The sequence below is a fragment of the Saccopteryx leptura genome, chromosome 12 (genome assembly GCF_036850995.1).
Source record: "Saccopteryx leptura isolate mSacLep1 chromosome 12, mSacLep1_pri_phased_curated, whole genome shotgun sequence".
Classification (NCBI taxonomy): Eukaryota; Metazoa; Chordata; class Mammalia; order Chiroptera; family Emballonuridae; genus Saccopteryx; species Saccopteryx leptura.
The window spans coordinates 44,671,067-44,697,239 of NC_089514.1; the positions used below are offsets into that span (position 1 = coordinate 44,671,067).

At 38.3% G+C, this 26,173-nt stretch overlaps 2 protein-coding genes across 6 annotated transcripts in view; one reads left to right on the forward strand and one right to left on the reverse strand.

The window, feature by feature from the left end:
* The window catches only part of CCDC146 (coiled-coil domain containing 146), a 194,783-nt gene that overhangs the window by 70,746 nt on the left and 97,864 nt on the right, over nt 1-26,173 (forward strand). The gene's annotated exons all lie outside the window — the stretch shown is intronic.
* FGL2 (fibrinogen like 2) lies at nt 102-6,189 on the reverse strand. The gene is made up of 2 exons (XM_066354059.1): nt 5,510-6,189; nt 102-3,343 (listed from the first exon to the last, which is right to left on the reverse strand). The coding sequence occupies exons 1-2, from the start codon at nt 6,111-6,113 to the stop codon at nt 2,637-2,639; spliced, it is 1,311 nt and encodes a 436-aa protein (XP_066210156.1). The 5' UTR covers nt 6,114-6,189; the 3' UTR covers nt 102-2,636.

The following is a 26,173-nucleotide window of genomic DNA, read 5'->3' on the forward strand; positions in this document are numbered from 1 at the left end:
TTGTCTGGTTAGACAAACATTATACAACTTTATCAGACAAGAGAAAATATATAAATATTTCACAATGTTTAATATTTTCACACTAAAGAAATAAATTCATGTGAAGATTAAATCTTTTATTTTACAAGGTTTTTGAAAGACATGAAACATAAATTTTTTATACACAAAGAAAAATAAGAATTATAAACAAGAGCTTATTGTGATGACATTTCCCATCACTTCTACCTTTCCTTGGGTATCCATTCAAAAATAAGGAGCAGCAAATTTTGTTGCTAGAATATCTTCTATGTTTTGCATATTTCAGCTATTAAATGGGTATGTCATTAATTCACCAGAGCATTATTGCTTATCAGAAAATTTTGATTTTTTTTTTCAATGAGTGAATCAGTTCCAGTTGGAATTTCTAAGGACCAGATTTTAGTCAATATTTTCAAAGAATGATAAAGCTCAAAAATAAAGTCAATTAAGATAACAAATGTTAGCCATTAAAATGGAACCAATACAAGACTCTAAATAACATATTTGTTAATAGTAAATCCACATATATGAACATTATCATATGTTAGTAAATAGTTATCTTAAGGCAAAAGACTCTCTTAGTTGTAAACTACATCCATCAACATGTTAAAGATTATAAAAATATAAAATATATTTAGTAAGTGGCATGAAATGATTTCAAAAAGGAATGTCTATGTTATAAAACTTTTAATTAAAAAATTGTCATAAAAGTTTAATGGAAAATAAAATTTTGATCCTTTGAAATAAGGTGGAAAGACAGAAGGACAAGCGTTTGAATATTTATGTGGATTAAAGGATCATATGCCAAATTCTCCTGAAATGATATTTAGTTCCCATTAAATCAGTCCACCCTCATTATATCTGCTATTTTTCTATCTGCCCATTTCTAATCATAGGAATTTAAATTTGCTTAAATTTATACACATATCAATAATTATATATAGCAAATCTAAATGCCCTTACCTGTAATACATTGTATAATATCAAAATGTTCATTTTCTTTTTTAAAAAAGAGAAAGAAATAAAGAATAAATCAGTAACAACATTTACATTTGGTTTCCTAATGGATAGATATGCAGCCTTTGAGATCTATAATTATAAATTTTGGTCTACAGTGATACATTTTGATCATAACTTCTCTTTAATGTTTTAACAGTATTCATAATAACTTAATTTTCATCACATTTACCTGAAAACTTTGTATGTTATATATTGTCAAAAGAATGTTTTGCTTCTTTTTGATCAAAATTGTCTAGAAAGGGCAATACTTGAAAAATTAACTTTTTACCTGAAGCAATCATCCTCCTTAATCATTTTCAAATGAGTAAAAAGGAAATTTGTGAATATATTGAAATCTTGGTTACTATATTAGAAACAGACACTAAAAATTAAAGGTTGAATGTATATATTTCTATGTCTCACATACAGTGAGTATTTCAAATTTTATTCTAGACTATGTTTAAACATGCAGAATACTGTGGTTCTCTCTAAAATGATCCTTTTTCACAATGATGAAACTTAACACATTATTTTTTATAATTTTTGAATATGATGTTGCATTCCAAAATCAATTAATGAATTATGAAATATCCAGACACTTTTTTGGTTAAAAAAATACATACCTGTGTTTGAATCTTCTGTTAGTAAAATAACTGATATACCAGTTAAGGTTAAAATACATACTCTTTGAACTATTCTATATATTTTGAAAGGCATGTTTTTTGATAAATACATTTATGTATTTGTCTTATGAAATTTACCTTTAAAGCTATTATTACTTTGGATATAAAGTTGGCCTTCAGAGTACTACAGACTATAAATAAATGTTTCATTCTTCACTCATACCAGCATCTCCAACAGAAAGCCTACCAGTAGTCTTGCACAGTAGTGAGTAATCTTAACTTAAAAACTATTAGGCATAGAGAGCAAAGGAAGATAATTTTTATGTTAGAGCAATGTTCACCATCAAACATCTAAAGAGTTATAAACTGTGAGTGAACTATCTTTAAACCAAGGTCTTTACAGTTAAATTAATTTTCTGAATGTGTTTAAGAGTGACATTATTCTACCACATTTTAAAATATTTTAAATGACAAATTTTATTTTCTATACATTTCATTAATAGTACCCATAGAACAGCTTTAATTTGCCCTGGAACTAAAATGCTTTAGAGTCTTTCTGACCCAAAGTAAATGCCATAAATTAAATAGCTTTACCTCAGGATGAGGATTAGGGCTTTTAGACACAATACCCGAATAACTCTTTATTGTCCAAAAAGAATGCTACACCTTCGATGTGCTTAAGTCACAACCACAATAAAAATTACTTGGGTAAAATCTGGACTGCTGAATAAATAATTAATTTTAAATAGGAAGTAACACAACTAATAGAAAACTTTTCAATTAAGAAAATTATAAACCTAATGTGTAATTCTCAATATTCCCAGGTACTTGCATAACAGCTATAAAGAACTCCTTTTAAATGTATATTTTTCAGCTTTATTGCAAATGCTGTATAGCTCAAGAACCCACTGCTCAGATACAAATTTTTAACCATGAAAAAGGAATTAAATTGCCCTATTTAGGTAACAAATACTTAGAGGAATGAGCATTAGTGGTTTATGGCTTAAAATGCTTGGGTCTGATCATCATTTTGACCTCTTTGAAGGAGGACTTGTAGCCAGCAGGATGTGCTTCATTCACACCAGGCCAAGTGCCCCAGAAAATCCCATTACGGACACCTTTGTATTTTTGGTGATAATATTTGCCATTTAAGTTTGCCGAAAGACATGCATCAAACCACCAACCTGAACTGTAGTAGAGCCCACAGTTCCCAGAGGGGTATCGGTCATTGTCTCTATCTGGGGTGGTAAAAAACTTCATATCATGGTTATAGTGTTTACTGAAATGTAAGGCATCACCAGCTGTGCCATTGTAGTTACCAACATGTAAACGGTATCTGAGAAACTCATTGGCCACATAAAACTGATCGTACAGGGCATAGAGTTTGACACCATTAAAGTCTTCAAGATCTATTCGAAGAATCATTTCCTTGCTCTTGGTCAGAAGATGAATTTTATCATTCCCCAGCCAAAATTCTCTCCTGAGGTTTCCAAAACCTACTTTGTAGTCTCGCCAGGTCCTGGTGAAGTTGGTGCTCCCATCGAGCCGCGCCTGCAGCACGGTCCAGCCTCCCCCCGTGGTGTCCATGTCACAGTAGACTTCGAAGCTGCTATTTCTGGGATCCGGGGTGACTCTGTAGGTCTCACTGGCTCTTTTGCCTATTGTGTAGTACTCAGAGCAGTCTTTATATATTAAATGTTGGACTGATGGGGGAAGAAAAGAAAGACATTGGATTTTGTTTAAAGAAACTATGCATCTGAAGAATTCTTTGTATGTACAAAAGCAGTTTGACAATTCTATCACTGGTGATACTGAAACCAAGCTCTGCTAAACTTATTTTAACCTGATTAGCAAATGCTTGTTAAAGCCTCAGAAAAAGAACCTGGTGTTACAAAGGAGACAACATACTCTTGGATGGTAAATATATTTACAATATTGACAACAAACAACAATAAGAACTAAAACTAACAGTTTTAATAATTTAGTAATATTTAGTGAGGGCTACCCTCAGTAAGCATTCTGCCAAAGACTTGATAACATTTTTACACTTAATCTGCACATGAAACTTATGATATAGATATTAATGCCAATCTGCTGGTGAGAATATTTAGGCTCAAAGAGGATTGGTGGCTTGCCCAAGTTCAGGGAGGCATTAAGCAGCAGAGTCAGGACTCTGATCTAGCAGCTGCAAAGCTTGTTCTTGTAACCACTCATTCCTTGGTCCTGAAAATCAGATGATTACTACTGTCCTGTTCCATGCATTCAGGACAATCAAAGGTTTCTACGTTTTTGTCACCTACAGAGGCTGATAGCCTCCACTGTCAACGAGTTTTATAGGATATGCTCCAAATGACGTGTTAAAACTCTAGTGTACAGTATTGATCATACATTCACATGTATTTTACTTGCTTGACCACTAAACAAAGCAGAAGTAAAAACGGAATTTTTTTCAATAATATACCAACATTCTTATTCTGAATTTATTATCCAGGAAAGCATTTAGCCAAATATTATATGTTTGGTTTCTAGAAATAAATGACAGGTGATTATGTTCAGAATAAGTATAAAATCAGTTAACATGTTTTAGTAGGAATCAAATACAGATATTTATTCCCAGATAATTTTATAAAAATTTGCACCAAATAAGGCAAGCTTAATATAAACTACTCTGAAGCACGAGAAATCTATTCATGTGTATTAAGAATTCAAACTATTTGTAATAAACAAGAAAATCTAAATGGGGTCCCAAGGATGTCACCTAAGATGTGAACCTCCCTGCCTTGCAGTCTTCAGGGTAACCTCAGATACGGCTGCCTGGTGTACTAGCCGCAGTGGTCCTTGAAACCCCCACCTACCTTCAGTGGTGTATTTCCAGGGGATGGAGCATGCATGAAGTGCTTGTTCCAAATGAACGTGATCCCTGCCTCAGGAACCATACCCCTTCCAATTCACTCTTATGGTAAGCCCTGGTCCTAATGCAGAGATGACTTTCCCAAGTGTAACAAGGCTGTGAGCAGCAGTGGCCCCGGAATGGAAGGCCAGGGTTTGGAAGAACCAGTGCCAGAGCTGGTTTATGAGCAGCGTGGGCAGGTCTCTATCTTTAACATAGCTTTATTAAAGTCGATTTAGTTATTCCGGGTGGTGAGGATGGGTTCTATTTTTATATGCTTAATTCTAGTTTTAAAAAGAGGGAAAGAAATAAGAACGCATTCCTTTCCTTAGTGGCATGCCAACATTCCCTTAAAATGTTTTTGTGCCACTAGGTCTCAAAGCAAAACGTTTTACACACATGTGAAACCATGTAATTGCTTTTATTCCATCTATAAAATCTCCCAACTTCACTAGATATTTGAGATTATGAACTGCAGATTACTTGCTATAAAATCTTGCAAAGATCTCCTTTTGCCACACGATAAGGAGCAGCCAGCAGCGGACCACAAGCGTCTGATCTGCAATGATCAGAGCACAGCCGCAAACCCGGCCTCATCTCTGTTTTCAAACACTTCAGCCAAGAGACAAATAGATAAGTGAAATGCACTAAAGCATTAAGGAACTCTCTTTACTTCTGTTTGTGTGTAGGTCTGGCATCAACAAAAAATTTGGAATTGAAAGTGCTTTCTAATGGATACAGACTAATTATGATTTTTATAATTAGGGTCCTGTATCATTTCTGTGGTCACACATTTGCAAAGATTTCCTGTACTACCACATTTCCTGTTCACACATTTCCTGTACTACCTTGATGAATAAAGGCTTAATTTATTTCATCCGTCATTTATTTAACTTACTTGCTCAGGTTAATGTTTATAGAGATTGTCAAGCTATATAACATTCGTGAACAAATGATAAGAAAATGGTATTATACATACCTGGATGTGGTGATTGTACTTGTTCTTGACTGGGACACTTAGAACATTTGCCATCCAAACTGTTGACCACAAATGTCAGATTTGCCACTTTGCTATCAATATAATTTTCTACGTTGTTCATATTTATAAGATTCAGTTTCTCCAGGTGGCCCTGAAGTACATCGATCTCCTTCTTTGCATCCTTTAGGTCAGAGGACAGCTGGTTAAGCTCGCTCTCCAATTCTGTAACTCTGTTGTCAGCCTCTCCTGGGGCTCCTGCGACCGGAGGCAGTCCATTGCTGCCGGGGTCTCGGTTGTCATCAGCCTGCAGTTTGCTGTCTTGGCAATATTTACTCAGGTTATTTACGATTTCCTTGAGGTTCTGGACTTCTTTGAACACCTCCTCGATCCTGCCAAACTGCTTCGGGAGCTGAATAGTCAGCGGGGGCAGGTTCACCTGGTAGGGGCAGTCACCTCCCTGCTCGCATTTCCCTCGGCTCTCCAGTCTAATCGGGCAGGCGTCCTTGGCCGGTTCATCTTGGACCTCTGTTTCATTGTTTGCCGCAACCAAAACACTATAAGCGAGGACAGCTGAGGTCAGCCAGCACCTAGTCACCGGCTTCATCTCGGCCTTGCGCGCAGGCGGGGAAGTGGGGAAATGCGCGCGGCCGGAGCTGTTTTAACAGCGGCGGCGCCTGCCTGAGTCAGGCGGTCTGTGTTCTCCGAAATGGGCGGGAGCGCTTGCATCACAAGTTTCAGAAACTCAGGGATGAGGAGATCGTCCTCATCAAGCACGGTTTGCCAAAAATTCTTCCTTATTCTCAAGCAATAGTAGACTCATAGGAATTATTGTTAGTTGGTCGGATACACACGTGGAACAAGTTTAACTTTGATAATTTATTTTATAAAGCACAAGAAGAATCTTGGATTTCTAGATAATTATGCTTGAAGTAAATCACTTAATGGTACTTAACTCCACTGGGAAAAAAATTTAAGATAAAAATTCATTGCTAGTTATTCAGACTGTCTGAAGAAAAGAAATATGACAAATATGGAAATGATCCTTTCCCCCTTTTTAGAATGGAGCATTGAGGATCCTGCATTTTCTTCATGTCGGACATTCAGGTGAAATCTTAAGCGTTTCAAAACCTTTAAAAAATATAACAAAGTGCAGCTTTCTGACTTGTGCCGAGGATTATTTAAAAAGGGAAGAAAACGGGTAGAGGGGGGAAAGGGCTGCTTTCTATTCCTTTGACGATAACAGTGTAGTAGAAATGACTAAGTGACCAAAACACGCTTGAAAGTATGTACATCATTGTCCTTCATCGAAAGCGCAGCCTCTCCTTTGCCCTGCACTCATTTTGTGATTGTCTGGTCGTCTTCCTCGGCTGCACGCGGTGAATCTGTGAGCCGTGGCCGTGTTCTGAGCCTCTCCTTCCAAGCTCCTTATCCCCCCACCGTCCCCGGAGCCCTGACAGTCAGTCGCACCTCCTGCTGGTTTCATATTTTTTTCAATTTCAAACTCTTCTCAGAGGCTGAGCGCAAGGAGGAACAGTTTCAATTGGAGAAACCACCTCTTTTTAATTTTTTCTTGTATATTGACATTTCATATAAGATTTCTTTTTTTTTTTTTTTCTTTTTTTTAAATTCTGAAGCTGGAAATGGGGAGAGACAGTGAGACAGACTCCCGCATGCGCCCGACCGGGACCCACCCGGCACGCCCACCAGGGGCGATGCTCTGCCCACCAGGGGGCGATGCTCTGCCCCTCCGGGGTGTCGCTCTGCCGTGACCAGAGCCACTTCAGCGCCTGGGGCAGAGGCCAAGGAGCCATCCCCTGCGCCCGGGCCATCTTTGCTCCAATGGAGCCTTGGCTGTGGGAGGGGAAGAGAGAGACAGAGAGGAAAGAGGGGAGGGGGGAAGCAAATGGGCGCTTCTCCTATGTGCCCTGGCCGGGAATCGAACCCGGGTCCCCCGCACGCCAGGCCGACACTCTACCACTGAGCCAACCGGCCAGGGCCGATTTCTTATTTAAAAATGATTTTACTGCTTTTTAAAATATATATATTTTTTATTGATTGATTTTACAGGGGTGGAAGCAAGAACTATCAACTTCTAGTTGCTTCACTTTAGTTGTTCATTGCTTGTTTGTTGCTTTGTTGTAAGGTTTGCCTCAGGAGGCAACACACAGGGTTTTGAACCGGCGACCTCAGCGTTCCAGGTCGATGCTCCATCTGCACCACCACAGGCCAGGCAACATTTTATTGCTTTAATAATAATTTCAAAGTGACTGATGTGGATAAAAATCTAAATTCTTAAGGTACTCCATAACCTATCTCATGTATTTCTTTAACTTGCTTTCTTATGACTTTCCTACATACCCTCTTCATTCCAGCTAAATTACCCATTTCATGTTCTCTGAATGTGTCAGGCTCACTTTACATCCCACAACTATATTTACTCCGGCATACCCAGGCGGCTTGGTCCCACCCCTGGATTGATCTCTTATATGTAGATCATTAACTGTACTGAGCCTTGGTTCTGGGAACTCCGAAGGAGGAATCTGGCTAGTCTTCCTTCATAAGGGAATGATAGTTTAAAAAACTGAGAGTGGAGTGCTTCAGGGGAAAAACATGAGTGGATAAATATAACATTCTTTCCAAACAAATTTGTTACACATGTTGTAACACCCTGTGCCTCATTTATCCTCCATCCTCTTCCAGTCTTTTAAAAAATTAAGTTGCTTTTTCTTCATTTTCTTCAATATATTCAAATCAATTTTGTACAAAATTTTTTACTTTGTCTAAAAATATTTATTTAATCTCCTAATTTTATTTTTTACCCTCACCCACTTTCAAGCTGTGACACTCCCTTGTTGTGAGGATAGAAATAAATGAACGATTAGCCCTAGCTGGTTTGCACAGTGGTAGAGCATCAGCCTGGTGTGTAGAAGTCCCAGGTTTGATTCCCAGCCAGGGCACACAGGAGAAGCACTCATCTGCTTCTCCACCTTTCTCCCTCTCCTTTCTGTCTCTCTCTTCCCCTCCCCCAGCCAAGGCTCCATTTTCCTAGGTGCTGAGGATGGCTCCATGGCCTCTGCCTCAGGCACTAGAATGGCTCCAGTTGCAACAGAGCAACGCCCCAGATGGGCAGAGCATCGCCCCCTGGTGGGCATGCCGGGTGGATCCCAATCGGGTGCCTGCAGGAGTCTGTTTGCCTTCCCGCTCTCACTTCAGAAAAATACAAAAAATAAATAAATAAATAGGTATATAATTTTAAAAAAAGAGAGAATGATGATAATATATATAAAAAAAGATTTTATAAAGTAGAAACATAAAAAACAAAGTACTATTTAAAAAAAAAGAATACGGAGAATAAAGATAATATATAACAATATTTTATAAAGTAGATATATGCTGAAATAATATTTAGTTTAAGGTACATTATTAAGTGCCCTTGACTGGCTGGAGTATCTATGAATCCATATATTTAGCTAGTCAAGTATTTATTAAAGATCTTCTGTATACTCAGCCCTATGCTAGAACATACAGAAGATGCAAGCCATGGCCTATTTCATTAGTGCATTCATTTATTTATCCATCCATCCACATTGTATATTAACTGAGCACCCACTGCATGCAAGACATTATTCCAGGCCCTTAGGCTACACTAGTGAGCAAATCAAACAAAAATCCCCTTCCCCTCTTAGACATACTGAGGACCTTGTATTTTCTTCTTGTGGGGCTATCAAATAAATCAGAAACACTTTCAAAAGTGTCTAAATCTAAAAAGAGTGCTTTCTGTCTCTTGTAATGGGCTTTTGTTTCATGTGTTTGAATCCAGGATTTGCTTTCCAAGCCCTGCTGCTGATTCTTGTGTCCTGCACACCGCACTGAACCGAGGGCCAATGGCATAGTTCCACCTGAAAGGTTAAATATGCTGTGACAGCTGGCTCCTGTACCTCCAAGACCCATAAAGGGTCCCCCCAGACAAAGGCAGAGAACTGCATTAATAATCAGTTTTTATTGACACTGATAGGGGACCCTCTGGGATTTTGATTTAGACAATTATCGGTCACTTACTACAGGCAGACAGTAAGTGACTACTGCATGGAAGAGTCTCCACCTGCCTAATGATTTATAACCTGTGGGACCAGACAGTGCTGTGCTATAATTAGTGTAAGAAACTTTCACAAAAACTATCTCCCTACATCCTCCCATCTCTGTGATTACTGCCTGTACTTGCAGAGGAGCAAAAAGGTCTCAAAGCAATAAATGACTTGCCTGTGGTTTTACAGTATTTCAGATACAGAGTTGGAACTTGCACCTGGATCTGATTCCAAAGTTCATGTCTTTTCTTCCATGCCGCACAGCCAGGCATATTGGTAGCATGTTATGGACAGCCTGGTGCTTAATCACTGGTTAGGTCAGCAGGGAGCCATTGCAGGTTCCTGAGCAAAGGAATGATATAACCAGTTAAGCACTTCACAGAAACTAATGTCAGTGGAATGCTAAACGCATTGGAAAGGAGAAATGTTAGGCATGGAGGGCAGTTTAGAGACCATTTAAACACTCCAAGCCGTTGTTTCCTAAAACGTGTTTTCTGGAACATGAGTAACCAGATATTGATAATTGTTATGTGACAATAGAGGTCCAGGACGAGCACCTCTGAAATATATCATTCTTATCCTAATATGGCTGGCCAAGAGGAAGGTGATGTACACTGTGTTTTTCAAATGTAGGTTAACAATAGGAACCTTTCATTTTCTAGGATCATTTTTAGGAATGACTCTACTGCTAGAAACCAGCAAAAAGTGGTGTTCAAGGTGAGAGATATTAGTGTGGTGACAGGTACGAGGTAAGTTGTAGACCAGTGTTGTGGCAGGAAGGGTGGTACAGGGTTTGTGGACATATTACAAGCAGTGATAGAAGCCATGGGATCTGATAGGTGATGAGAAATGGAAGAAGAGGAGGGAGAATTAAGGGAGGACTATGAAATAAGACTCTGGTTGAAGTAATATCATGGCAATGAGAGTCGAGAGGAAGCAGTAGTTTGGGGAGTGTGGAATTCCCACTTTCTGACTTTGACCTCTGCCTCCTTCCTCTTGCTGGAAAGCCTTTCTGATCTTCTCATGCACAACCTGACTGCTAGTATCATCCTCTGATCGGCCCAACACAGAACTGACACATTATGGCTATTTACAGATTTCTTTTTCCAATCTAAACAAACTATTTAACACCAATATATGGTGGAATTTCAAAGTAACAAGATTAGTTTCTACAAGCCTCATATGAAAATTACTTTCATCAGTCTATATTCATATATACAACATATTCAAAGTTCTTTTTTTTCCCTTATACAAAGTATAGTCAAGGGAGGATCTGCACTTATTAAATTTGGATCAGATTCCAAAGGTAAAACTTCATTTCCTCTAATATAGTTTTTTAAGGAAACACCATATGTCTCTATTTATACCAAAAGAAGTAAATTTATTGACAATTATTATTTATAGTATTGAGATCCTTCACTAATGTTATGTTTATTATTTTTTAATTAATTTTAATGGGGTAACATTGATAAATCAGGGTGCATATGTTCAGAGAAAACATCTCTAGGTTATTTTGACATTTGATTATGCTGCATTCCCATCACCCAAAGTCCAATTGTCTTCTGTCACCTTCTAACTGGTTTTCTTTGTGCCCTCCCCTCCCCCAACCCCCTCCTTCTCCCCCCCCACCCTCTTGTCCATGTCTCTGAGTCTCATTTTTATGTCCCACGTATGTATGGAATCATATAGTTCTTAGTTTTTTCTGATTTACTTATTTCACTCAGCATAATGTTATCAAGGTCCATCTGCATGTTGTTGTAAATGATCCGATGTCATCATTTCTTATGGCTGAGTAGTATTCCATAGTATATATGTACCAAGGCTTTTTAATCCACTCGTCCACTGACAGACACTTGGGCTGTTTCCAGATCTTTGCTAGAGTTAAAAACAATGGTTATAAGAATGTTCAGCCCTGGCCGGTTGGCTCAGCGGTAGAGCGTCGGCCTAGCGTGCGGAGGACCTGGGTTCGATTCCCGGCCAGGGCACACAGGAGAAGCGCCCATTTGCTTCTCCACCCCTCTGCCGCGCTTTCCTCTCTGTCTCTCTCTTCCCCTCCCGCAGCCGAGGCTCCATTGGAGCAAAGATGGCCCGGGCGCTGGGGATGGCTCTGTGGCCTCTGCCCCAGGCGCTAGAGTGGCTCTGGTCGCAATATGGCGACGCCCAGGATGGGCAGAGCATCGCCCCCTGGTGGGCAGAGCGTCGCCCCTGGTGGGCGTGCCGGGTGGATCCCGGTCGGGCGCATGCGGGAGTCTGTCTGACTGTCTCTCCCTGTTTCCAGCTTCAGAAAAATGAAAAAAAAAAAAAAAAAAAAAAAAAGAATGTTCAATAAATTTAGTGAGAACTACAACAGTATGAAAAAGGACATGGAAACCATAAAAAAGAACCAGTCAGAAATGAAGACTACACTAACTAAAATGAAGAGTATATTACAGGGAGTTAGCAGCAGAGAAGATGAAGCAGAGAATCAAATCTGCAATTTGAAATATAAGGAAGCAGAAAACACCCAATTAGAAAAGCAAAAAGATTACGAAGAATTCAAACAAATGAGTACAGTGTAAGGAGACTCTGGAACAACTTCAGGAGTACCAACATTTGTATCATGGGGAATACTGGAAGGAGAACAGAGAAAGGAAAAAGTTGAAAACCTATTTGAAAAAATAATGACAGAAAACTTTTCTAATTTGGTGAAGGCAATAGACATACAAGTCCAGGAAGCACAGAGTCCCAAACAACATAAACCTGAAGAGGCCCACACTAAGGCACATCATAATTAAAATGCCAAAGGGTAAAGACAAAGAATCTTAAAAGCACGAAGAGAAAAGCATTTACCTGCAAGGGAGATCCAATAAGACTGTCAGCTGACTGCTCAACAGAAACTTTGCAGGCCAGAAAGTATTGGAACGAAATATTCAAAGTGATGAAAAACAAGGACCTGCCTGACCAGGCGGTGGCACAGTGGATAGAGCATCAGACTGGGATGTGGAGGACCCAGGTTCGAGACCCTGAAGTTGCCAGCTTGAGTGTGGGCTCATCTGGTTTGAGCAAAAACAAGGACCTACAACCAAGATAACCCAGCAGAACAATTATTTAGAATCAAAGGACATATAAAGAGCTTCCCAGAGAAGAAAATGCTAAAGGAATACATCACTACTAAATCAATATTATAAGAAATATTAAAGGGCCTTCTTTACAAAGAAGAAAAAAGATTAAAAATATGAATAATAAAATGTCAATAAATACATCTATAGCAACAATTACTTTAAGTGCAAATGGATTGAATGCTTCAATCAAAAGTCATAGGGTGACTGAATGAGTAACAAAACAATACCTTACATTTGCTATTTATAAGAGACTCACTTGAGATGGAAAGACACAGAAAAGGGAAGGAAAAAGATATCTCATAAAACAGAAACAAAACAAACCAAAATAAAACTGGGGTAGCAATACATATACCTGACAAAATAGACTTTAAAACAAAAGCTATAACAAGAGACAAAGAAGGACCCAGCCATTCCACTTCTGGGTATTTATCCAAAGAAACCCAAAACACTAAATCAAAAAGGCATATACATCCACATGTTCATTGAAGCATAATTTACAATAGCCAAGCAAACTAAGTATCCATCAATAAAAAAATGGATAAAAAAGTGATGCATATATACAATGGAATATAATTCAATCACATAAAGAATGAAATCTAGCCATCTTCAACAACATGGATGGACCTAGAAGGTATTATGCTAAGGGAAATAGGTCAGACAGAGAAAGCCAAATGCCATATGATTTCACTTATATGTGAACTCAAAAAAAAACAAACAGAAACAGACTCATAGATCCAGAGAACATTTTGACATTTTGACAGTCGCCAGACAGGAGAGGGGTTAGAGGGATAGATGAAAAGGGTAAAGTGATAAAGAAGTACAAATTGGTAGTTACGGAACAGTCACAGAGATGTAAAGCACAGCATAGGGAATATTAATACTGTAATAACTAATAACGACATGCTGTCAGATGGGTATTAGATTTATCGGGGTGATCACTTTGTAAGTTATGTAAATATCTAATCGCATGGTTGTACACATGAAACTAATATAATACTGTACATCAACTGTAATTTAAAAATAAAAAAGGGTAAAAAAAGAGAAAACATATCATTGGTCATGTGTAACATAGAACTCATGATCAACAGAACTATCACCCATGCCTGAAAGAAGAGGAAGCTAATCTAACATGTGTTTTCTCCATAAGGTACATCATAACCTTCTTGTACTTAATTAACACTAGATAGCACTTTGTCTGACCAGGCGGTGGTACAATGGATAGAGCGTCAGACTGGGATGCGGAAGACCCAGGTTTGAAACCCTTGAGGTCACCAGCTTGAGTGCAGGTTTATCTGGTTTGAGCAAGGCTCACCAGCTTGAGCCCAAGGTCACTAGCTTGAGCAAGGGGTCACTCGGTCTGCTGTAGCCCTCCGGTTAAGGCACATATGAGAAAGCAATCAATGAACAATTAAGGTGTCACAACAAGGAATTGATGCTTCTCATCTCTCTCCGTTTCTGTCTGTCTATCCCTATCTGTCCCTCTCTCTGTCTCTTCTGGCTCTATCACACATCTCACACACACACACAAAACCACTAGACAGCACTTTAGCACTATGCTCAGGGGCCATTTTAAATAATGACACCACCAACAAAAAGCACAAAAGTGAAAAACGTGATACTTAGACCACACGGATACTTGTGTTGCCTCCTTTGAGCTTAGCTGAAAATGTGCATGTTGAGCAACTCAGATTTTCAATCACCCTACACAGGTCTGCAAATGATCTCAAAAGCCCACAAGAATTATCTTGGGATTACAGGCAAATTTTAAACGAGTAGGTGAATTTACAAATACAGAATCCATGAATAATGAGAATCAACTCTATATTATCACAAAATCTAGAGCTTTGAATATTTGGAAATGACTATACATTCATTTTAAGCTAAAATGATTAATTTAGTATTGCCTGTTTTACCGCTTGCATTCCTTGGGATATTGTTTGTTTTGTCTGTCTTTATTTGGCACTTTAAAATAATATGGAAATATGAATTTATATAATATAATATTACATGTATATACATTATATATTATATAATGTTATATCATTTAGGTGTTAGGTAATCTATAGAAATATAATTTGAAACAAAATTTAACTTAAACCTGACCTGTAGTGGAACACTGGATAAAGCATCGACCTGGAATGCTGAGGTCACCGGTTGGAAACCCTGGGCTCGCCTGGTCAAGGCACATATGGGAGTTGATGCTTCCAGCTCCTCCCCCCTTCTCTTTCTTTCTTTCTCTCTCTCTCTCTTCTCTCTAAAGTGAATTTTTTAAAGTTTAACTTAAGGCTTTATTTTAATATTTTAGTTCATTTATAAGAATAATGTTCATCTTAAATTATATGTAAAAGTGAAAATATTAAACTAATTTCCTGCTAACTGAATAATTCATGCTGAATGCATGTCTTTTAAATGCCTGTTCGTGATCTTTATAAAACACATTTTTAAAAGACTCAAGTTTATTTTAAGAAATATATATGTCAGCACGTGAACTCAATAAGTGTTAATTTAAAGATGATTTCCACAGTGTTGGTAACTAAACAAAATTTATGAAATGGAGTTAATGTTACAGTGCTTATTGAAATCACTGACTGCTCATCACCCAAGTTCTTCTAAGGAACTCTTTTAAAACATGAATTTAAGTATAGCATTCTAAAATATAACATTATCTTATTTTGTTTCCTTTTCTACTTTTAGTCTGATAATATCTATGATTTGAGTCATTTCCTGTTATTTTCAGTGAAAACTTTGCAGGGTAGAAGGAACCACTTCGTGATCATTATCAACAGATGTAAAATTGATTAGCCCTTATTTTTTTATTTTAAAATATCCACCATTATTTATTACAGCTTTTCTCAGCTTGTGTATTTAACATAAATTACTTTGATCATGTCTACATGTACAAATGATGTGGTGTCGGGCACACCTGCTCCACGAGGGTGACTCAGGCGGTGAGACTCCCACGGTGAAGGGAAGCAGGAGGGGCTGGAGGCAGGGCGGTACCTCTTCTAATGCTTTACTGCTGCCTCAGCTCACTGCTTCTGATGCTCCTGCTGCTGCTGCTGTTACTTCTGCTTCTGATGCTCCTGCTGCTGCTGCTGTTACTTCTGCTTCTAATGCTCCATCCTCATCTCCTCGGTCTCAGTCTCCAGTGTCCTGGATTCTGATGTCTCCCGTCTTCCTTCTCTAGCAGCACCAGCGTGGGTAGATATAGGACTTAGGGACAATAGCGGCATGGGGCCAATATTACATCAACCATCACATTGGTGTAGTGATGTCCACTTCCTGAGCTAGCTAACCTAAACCCAGAAAGGTAGTCTTCTGAGCGGCTGACCTGAAAGTGCCTAGGAACTAAGGCTAAGGCAGCTAGCCCAAATATGCAGAGGAGCTGTACTAGGGCACACAGCCCAGAGAGTCGGGGAGCTAGTACTGCTTAGTTTCTCATAAGAACCAGACCTCCCATCCTAATCTTCATTATTAGGGTCCTCAAATATGGCATGTAGTTTTTTAATTTAATTTATATTTTAATTTATTTGGTTGACATAGTTCACCAAACCATACAGGTTTCAAGTGTACAACTCAATATAACTATCTACACACTACATCAGGCCCTGCTCCACCTCAAGCAAAGTTTCTTTTGGCCCCCATTCCTTCCCCTTTTCCTTCTTCCCCCTACCTGAAACCCCCTTTCTGTCTGACTGTTCCCACTCTGCTGTCTGGCTTTGTGTGTTATGTATTTATTTTTTGGCTAATCCCTTCACCTTCTTTGATCCAGTCCTCTCTTCCCCCTCCAACACCTATGACATGATGAGTGTTTTCACAATTGATACAAAGTTTAGCTGCAACACCTGCTGTTATTCCAAAAGATGACAATAGACACAATAGCTGTATAGTAGCATATAAATATAAAATTAAAATAAGTCTCCATTCATTACTGTGATCATCTCAAAAAGAGCATGACAGGAAAGAAAAGAGCCTTAATATGGTAGTCATAGAACCATGTTTTCAGTGAGGAATCTTCCACTTTCCTGCCACTTAACTAAGCCTTAATTTTCTCATCTATAATATGAGAAGGTCGATTAAAGGTCTTTAAGCTCCTTTTCAGGTGTTTATGACTCTAAATATTATTAATTAGAAGCCATATAATAGCCAAGCAAATCATCAAAAGGTAATCACACTGTCCTTTAATTAAATCATTAATTCCAATGGAAAATCATAAAGATCTACCTTGTTTTAGGTCTTCCTTCATTGAATACTTACTGAATCATGCTCTGTACTGATCCTGGGGATGACAAGGGTGAAGAAAACAGACACATCTCTCACTTAGAGGAGCATTAATATGCAGAGCAACGTGTTTCGAGCCAGAGCCGGAGGCAATGGCAGTTCAATATGCACCCCCCCCCCCCCCCAGGATGCAAGGGCATTGGCCTCTCTTTTTGCTACTCAAATGGCTGCTTTTAGTCATTTTTTGCAAATTAGAACACAAAGTTTGTACAGTGTCTGTAAAGAACCAGTGCTATGTTGGGTATATGCTGCCTGGGCAGAGAAGAAAACTTCCTGTTTCCTTTATTTTCTCATTTCTTTGCCTCTTCACCCACCTTTCTAACTACCACCACTCCAAAATCTCCCATTTACAAAGCAGAAAATGGAAATGTTTAGAATAAAAGGGTCATTTTCATGTGTTTTTTTATTTTGAGGGGTGAACACTGGTCAATAGGTTTCAAGTGTACAATTCTATGATACATAATCTATATATTGCATTGTGTACCCACCACCAAAGTCAAGTCAGCTCTGTCACCACACATTTGGCTCACTTTACCCTTTTGTTTTGTTTTGTTTTGTTATTTATTTATTAAATTTAATGCAGTGACATTAATAAATCAGGGTACATATGTTGAGAGTCACTTTACCCTTTAATAACCCCAACCCCCTCACTCTGATAAGCACCACACTGTTGTCAGTGGCTATGAGTTTCAGTTTTATATCCCACATAAGAGTGAAATCATATGGTTCTTAGCTTTTTCTGACTGACGTATTTCACTAAACATAATAAAGTTGTTGCAAATGGCAGCAGTTCTTAATATATATATATATATACTCAATCAGGGAACACTGAAATATATAAATCATAGTTGCTTAATACAGACCTAAAGGGAGAAACTGGCAAAAACATTCTCCATTGTCAGCTCTAGACAGATTGTGCAAACAGAAAATCAATAAAGAAATAGTAGCTTTAAATGACACATTAACCCAAATGAACATGGTTGACATTTACAGAACCATTTATCCCAGAACATTCTTCTCCAGTGTGTGGGGAACATTCTCAAGGATAGACCAGATGTTGGGTCACAAAACTAGCCTCAATAAATTCAAAAACATTGAAATCATACCAACACGGCCTTGATTGGTGGCTCAGTAGATAGAATGTCAGCCCAGCGTATGGACATCTTGGGTTTGATTCCCTTTCAGGGCACACAGAAGAAGCGACCATCTGCTTCTCCCCCCATCCCTTTCCCCCTCTCCTCCCTCTTCCCCTTCCATAGCCTGTGGCTCAACTGGTTTGAGCATGACCCCAGTTGCTAAGGATAGCTCGATTGATTCAAGCATCAGCCCCAGATGGTGTTGTGGGGTGGATCCCAGTGGGGTGCATGTGGGAGTCTGCCTCACTATCTCTCCTCCTCTCACCTAAAACAAACAAACAAACAAAAAGAATCTTACCAACATATTCTCTGATCACACTGAAAAAAGAAAATAAATAAGGAATTTTTTAAAAGAAAATCTTGTCTCATAAAAAATGACATGTGTAACTTCCCTCAGTCTAAAATGTATTTAATGTGTGTAGAGTTTATCAATTCAATAAATTGCAGATTCTACAGAATGCACAGAATAAAGATATAGCTGTAACACTGAAAATATTAAAACACATGAGGCACATACAGGGTGGGGCAAAAGTATGTTTATGGTTGTTTGTATGGAAAATAATACAATAATTAATGAATAACAATACAAGAATACTCTGTTTCTCATACTCACAACTGTAAACATACTTTTGCTCCATCCTGTATATTAAAACTTCTTTTTTTACATGCTCTGTTTTACCTATTCTCCCCTCTTCTTTATACCTTTGCTTCTGCAGTGTGAAGCAGGGTGGTGAGAGGTAGAGAGGTAGAAGCTGCTTTTTAGCAACTTGAAAGCATAAGGATCTGGACTTCTTACTCTTTTTCTTTTTTCTATAAGGCAAGTACCACATGTGGAGTCTGGACTGACTTGGAGAATCTAGGCCAAGTTTAAGTTGTTCTTTCTCACCGCTCCACAAATACCCAGTATCTGCTGCTTATTACATGGCCAGTCTTCTCTAATTATTCTAATACAGGGGGTCCTCAGGTAGACAGTCTTGACATGCAATGTTTCGAGTTTACCATGCTCACTCCATGGAGAGGAGCTGTCTGCTGAGGACCTCACTCAGCTGGAGAAGCAGCTGATTGAAGAGGAAGAGATAGAAACCCCAGAACCCAAGAGATTTACTAACAAGGGTTTGGCAGAGGTTTTTCTAAGGTAGAGGATGGGTTGGCACAATTTCAGGCTGAGGACCCCAGTGATGACAGATTCAGTGAGGTCTACAGAGCTGTTATGGATGCCTCGCAGTGCTACATGTAGGCAGATCTTGGAAGAGAAGAAGTCATCAACCTTCCAGACTAGCCTGGAACAATTCTTTAAGAAGTAGAGAAGCCTGCAAGAGATGAAACACCTGTAGCGCAGGTAGAATCATCTCCAGCGTCTCCTGCATGCCCCTTAGCTAATCCTGATTCACCTGACCCAGTATCTCCAGCACCTTCTGCAGGTTCTCCTGCCTCTCCAGCTTCCTCCTCCCAATAGGTCACTCTCTCCCACCTTGCAATGCCCCTTCCAGTGTGCAAGCCAACCACAGGAATAAAGGTAAAGAACTTTTTTAACATTGATCTTCTATCATTTTTTCTATTAGTTCAGTACAATATATTTATGTCCTTTTCCTTTTTCTGTGGCTTAGTTGTGTTTTTATGTTCTAGATTATGATTTTACAACTGTGTTAAGATAGGTAAGTGACTTAGACTAGGGTGTGTTTCGACTTACAGCAAAATTCAGGTTATGTCACTGTCATAGAAACAGAACTGTCATAACCCGAGGACCCCTGTAATTCCCATCCTAACACAGTAGAGAGGAATAGTGTAATGAAATGGAGCCCAGAGACGTGAAAGTGGAGGGATAAAGAAGGCAGACGAAGAAACAGAAAAGGGACTCGGAGGGAAAGAGAGAGGGAAATTGAATCATGGTGGGAGCTGTACCACACCCTTTGTTTAATAAAGATATTAAGTCCATATGTAAAACTAATTTTACAAGATTTTTGTTTTCCGGAATGGAAATGAACAAAGTTAAAGGAAATTATTAGTATCAGAGCATTAGAACATCAAAGATAAATGCCTTCCCTGTCATTTTGACAGTGGCCAGTCATGTTTCAGATTATATTATTATATTGCCCATCAATAAAGTTAAATAAAGTTTTAGGACATACAAGTTTCAAACAGCTTAACCTTATAAACAGTGAATTTTTATCTAACATACCCAATTTCCAAATGTTCAAAGGAGTGTTTGCTGTACAACTATGTTATTTCTTAAGTTAATTTATTATATATTTTGTTTCTCATATTTTAAAATACCAGTACTACAACAAATATCAACTAACATTGTCAGTTGGAAGTTGAGTATACTAGATATACAGTGGTCCATAAAGTCATGGTGCACTTTTGACCGGTCACAGGAAAACTCTCCCAGTTTCAGAGCTATTCAGTGCAGTTTTAAGTGAGCTCACGCACAGATTTTTTAGGGCTCCTTAGGTAGCTATCCCGTATAGCCTCTACAGACTCGTCACTGACTGATGGCCTACCAGAACGGGGTTTCTCCACCAAACTGCCAGTTTCCTTCAACTGCTTATCCCACTGAGTAATGTTATTCCTATGTGGTGGCACTTCGTTATAAACGTGCCAATATTCACGTTGCACTTTGGTCATGGATTCGAATTTAGCAAGCCACAGAACACACTGAACTTTCCTCTGTACCGTCCACATCTCAACTGGCATGGCCGTGGGCTGCTCCACTGTATACATGGTGTTACGTCATCATCTGCACATGTGCACATGCTGCCACATCATCCTACAGAAACTGGGAGGGTTTTCTTTTATTTGGTGCAGATTTCACATTTCTATTGTCTTTTGTTGCTTTCCTATGACCGGTCAAAAGTGCACCATGACTTTACGAACATGCTGTATATTCCAGTAATTAACACAACATATTCAGAACAAATATCATTTAGAGTTTACTTAAACAATTTTAATAATAAAGTTATTTCAAGCTTAGTTTTCAGTGTCATAAAACCTTAGGAAATGACATTATGTGTTATCAGGACCAGCCCCTTCATTTTACAGCTGAGTAAATAGGTCTAAGAAAAATGAGATGACCTGTCAAAGCCTGAGCAAGTTTGTCAGATCTCCAATTTCCAGTCCATCTATTCTAGATTGATCTCCATAATATGTAGCTAGACTATGAAAAACATGCCACCAAACAGTTTACTGTATTAAAACTTTTCTAGCACAAAGCTTCTGGGATTTTCAAAAACAATACAGTTTCTTCAGATCTTTCAAAATAATTGGGAGTTCCCACATATGCTATTCACATGCCTTGCTGCACATGAAAATGATACAATTTCTCTGATATATCTTATGTCTCTATAATTTTTTTCCCATTTCCCTTTCTATGTTATGTTTATGTGGTGTTGTCTGGCTTAGAATATAAATTCTTAACCTAATATATTTCTTAAAAATCTATCTCGTGCCCCACCCTGTCCAGAGCTGCATTCTAGAAGGCATGTGACACATTTTTAAAATTTATTTATTTATTGTGTTTACATAGATTCTAGTGTCTCCCCAAAAGCATCCCCCCGCCCCCATATTCCCCTCAACATCTCCCTCCTCCCCTCCCAACAGCTCCCTCCTCCCTTCCCTTCAGGTTTAATTCTGTCCTCAGTTCACATTGTTCCTTGGATTCCTCATATGAATGAGGTCATATGATATTTTTCTTTCTCTGCCTGGCTTATTTCACTCAACATAATATTTTACAGGTCCATCCATATTGTTGCAAAATGTAATATTTCCTTCTTTTTCATCCACTCGTCCACTGTCGGACACTTGGGCTGTTTCCAGATCTTCACTATTGTGAATAATGGTGCCATGAACATGGGGGTGCATTTCTTTTTTTCAGTAGGTGATATTGTGTTCTTGGGATGTATTCTTATAAGTGGGATGGCTGGGTCAAAGGGCAGTTCCATTTCTAATTTTTTGAGGACTCTCCATACTGTTTCCCACAGTGGCTGCACCAGTCTGCATTCCCACCAGCAGTGCAGGAGGGTTCCCTTTTCTCCACATCCTCTCCAGCACCTATTGTGTGTTGTTTTGTTAATGAGCTCCATTCTGACTGGTGTGAGGTGGTATCTCATTGTGGTTTTAATTTGCATTTCTCTAATGATTAGTGTGATGTTGAACATTTTTTTCATCTGCCTATTGGCCATCTGTATGTCCTCTTTGGAGAAGTGTCTATTCATTTCTTGTGCCCATTTTTTTTATTAGATTGTTTGTCTTCCTGGTGTTCAGTTTTACAAGTTCTTTATAAATTTTGGTTATTAACTCCTTAGATGTATTGTTGAATATGTTCTCTCATTGTGTGGTTTGTCTTTTTATTTTGTTCATATTGTTTAAAAATCACATTTTAAAAAAATCTTTTTTCTGGCCTGCCCTTGGTGGCGCAGTGGATAGAGCATTGACCAGGATTCCCAAGATCACCGGTTCGAAATCCTGGGCTTGCCTGGTTAAGGCACATATGGGAGTTGACACTTCCTGCTGCTTCCCACTTTTCTCTCCCCTCTTTCTCTCTCTCATCTCTCTATAATGAATAAATAAAGTCTTAAAAAAATCTTTTTTCTGAAAAATAATTTTCTAACATAAATAGAATACTTGCTCATTGTAAAAAAAAGATTAGAAAATACAGAAATGCATATGACAACTGTAATCCTACTACTTACATTTTTTTGTTGTTGTTTTTGGAGAGAGAGGAAGGGGGAGAGAGAGAGAGAGAAAATAGAGAGAGGGAAACAGGAACATAGATTTGTTCCCATATGTGCCTTGATCAAGAATCAAACCAGCAACCCCACGCCTGGGGATGACACTCTCCCGTATGTGCCTTGATCAAAAATCAAACCAGCAACCCCACACCTGGGGATGACACTCTCCCGTATGTGCCTTGATGGAGGGTCAAACCAGCAACCCCACGCCTGGGGATGACACTCTCCCGTATGTGCCTTGATGGAGGGTCAAACCAGCAACCCCACGCCTGGGGATGACACTCTCCCGTATGTGCCTTGATGGAGGGTCAAACCAGCAACCCCACGCCTGAGGATGACACTCCAACCAACCACGCTACCGGCCAGGGCTACTCCTTTTTTATTGTGGTAAAATATTCACATCATAAAATTCACCATTTTAACCATTTTTTGGTGTACAGTTCAGTGGCATTAAGTGCACTCACACTGTTATGCAGCCATCAGTGCTGTTTATCTCCAGAACTTCTTCATCGACCTGCACTTAAAAGTTTGTATCCATTAACATTAGCTTCCCATTCTCTGCTGTCCCGGCTCCTGACAAACACTGCTCTCCTTTCTGTCTCTATGGATTTGACAATTCTAGGTACCTCATAAGAGTGAAATCATATAGCATTTGTCCTTATTTCACTCAGCATACTATTGTTAAGGTTAGTTCATGTTGTAGCCTGTATCAGAATGTCATTCCTTTTTAAGGCTAATATTCCATTGTACATATGTAAATCACTTTTTGTTTATCTACTCATCTGATATTGAACATTTGGGTTGTTTCCATCTTTTTGGTTATGATAAATAATGCTACTGTGAACATGGGTGTACAAATAACTGAGTTTCTGCTTTCAATTTGTGTGTGTACACAGATGTAGAATTAATAGATCATATGGTAATTTTACATTTAATTTTTTTGAAGAACCACAAGACTGTTTTCCACAGCAGCTGCACCATTTTACATTCCACTATCTATGCACAAGGGTTGCAATTCCTCCACATCTTTCTGAACAACTGTTATTTTCTGTTTTGTTTTGTTTTTAATAACAGCCATCCTAAAGGGGGGGGGGGTGGTATCTCATTGTGATTTGTATTTGTGTTTCCTAATGATTAGTGATGTTGAGGTTTTATTCGTGTGCTTATTGGCCATTTATATTCTTCTTTGGAGAAATGTCATTCAGGTCTTTTTTCCATTTTTGAATTGGGTTGTATAATTGTTGTTGAGCGTGATATTATTACTTTTATTAACATTTTGGAATATTTCAAATTATTTTTTGAATATATAAATACATGTATGTTAATTTTGCAAGAATTAGACCATCTTCAACATAGTTTTTAATCTTAAATTTTGCAGTATAATACACATACATTAAAGTATTCAAAATATAAAGATATAATTCAAATCAGATATTCAATGACAACCGAGGTCAAAAAATAAAATATTGCCAGATTCCAGAAATTTCCCCCAAGCGTCATTACTCTGTGGTAGTTACTGTTCTGACTTTTATGATAGTCTATAGTTTTACCACTTAAACATGAATCTTTAAACACCACACTTTTGTTTCGCCCATTTTTAAAATTTGATATAAATAGAATCACACAAAATGCGCTCTTTTGTGTTTGGTTTCTTTCACTATATTATATTTGTGGGAGCCATTCATATTTTTGCATGTATTTTCTATTGTGTGGTTATACCACAATTTATTTATCTATTGTTTTTAAGTGAGAGGAGGATCAACAGAGAGACAGACTCCTGCATAGGCTAGGACTGAGATCCACCTGGCAATACCCCTTACTGAAGATGCTCTGCCCATCTAGGGCCATTGCTTGTCAGCCAAGCTATTTTTAACACTTGAAGTGGAGGCTCCATGGAGTCATCCTCAGTGCTGCAGGCCAACTCGCTGGAACCAATGGAGCCATGGAAGTGGGAGGGGAAAAGAGAGAGAAGGGGGAGAAGAAGGGATGGAGAAGCAGATGGTTGCTTCTCTTGTGTGCCGTGACCACAATCGAACCTGGGACATCCAACACTCTACCACTGAGCCAACGAGGATCTATTTACCCATTATATTGCTGATGGATATTAGCATTGTTGACAATTTTTATCTATTACTGATAATGTACTTAAACATTCAAACTTTTAAATTCAAAGTATTCTTGTAAGATGTTCTAGGAAATTTTGTCCTTTTATGCTTTTTAAAAAACTAGTCTATTCTAATTCTGCAGTACATTCTCTTCATCATCTCTATGACTAGCAAATATCCTCTGGGGATGGATTTGGGATTTGTGGAGACACAAAGCTTATGTAGAGCTAAGTCTGTTGATTGCAGTAGGAAAGGAAGCCAACTGATAGGAATTCTGTGTAAAAGTAAGGTTAGCTATACTTATGAGTAAGTATTTATAATATTGATAATTATGACCTATATATAGAAACAATATAATATTTTTGGAATAACTTGGTAGCCTTTAAAGTGTTTCATGTCAATACTCAATTGGATATATAAATTCGAATACTTTTGGTTATTAAGAAATGTATAACATTTTAATGAATATTTTCAAAAATTTAATAATGACCCCATGCAAAAGTAAAAAATAAGTCCCCAAGTACCTGTACCCTAGCTTCAACAATGATCTATTTATGGCCAATCTTGTTTCATCCCATTCATTTCCTGTACCACCGAACTCCAGATTATTGTGCAGCAAATTCCTAATATCAAAGCATTTTGTTTATAAATATTTCAATATGTATCTCTAAAAGACAAGAACTCCTTTTAAAGTGTAGCTACAATGCCATTATAATACTCCCCCACCTGGCAAAAATCCCTTAATATTATCAGACATCCAATTAGTTCTCATATTCCCCTAATTGTCCTAAACAATTTTTGTTATTATTTGGGGTTTTTTTATAGTGTGCTTATTTGAACCAGAATCCAAATAAAATATCCACATAAGGTCGAACTACTGCAACTAAATGTATATTCTTCAGGTTCCTCCTATCAAATTTTTTTCAAACAACTTTTTGTTTAAGAGTCTGGATCATTTGTCCTGTAAAATTTCTCACAGTGTGGATGTTGTCATTTTGGTTAACACAATCTTTCTTCCTTATATTTCCTTTGCTTTCATATAAGCTTAATGTGAGTCACATTGAAATATGTGTGTATACGGTGGGGGAGGGGGTAGACAAGCTGCTTTCTAAATGGTGCTATATCCTTCCATTAGGAGGCTCCTACTACTGGTTTCTCCCCTTCGGTGACATTACCAGCCATTGATGATCCTTGACTGGATTCACTAATGCATTAGGGATTGCAAAATG

Coding starts and splice junctions, on each gene's coding strand:
- FGL2 (XM_066354059.1), bottom strand. CDS start 6,113: ATGAAGCCGGTGACTAGGTGCTGGCTGACCTCAGCTGTCCTCGCTTAT. Junction 3,344..5,509: donor AGTACAATCACCACATCCAG/GTATGTATAATA, acceptor TTCCCCCATCAG/TCCAACATTTAATATATAAA.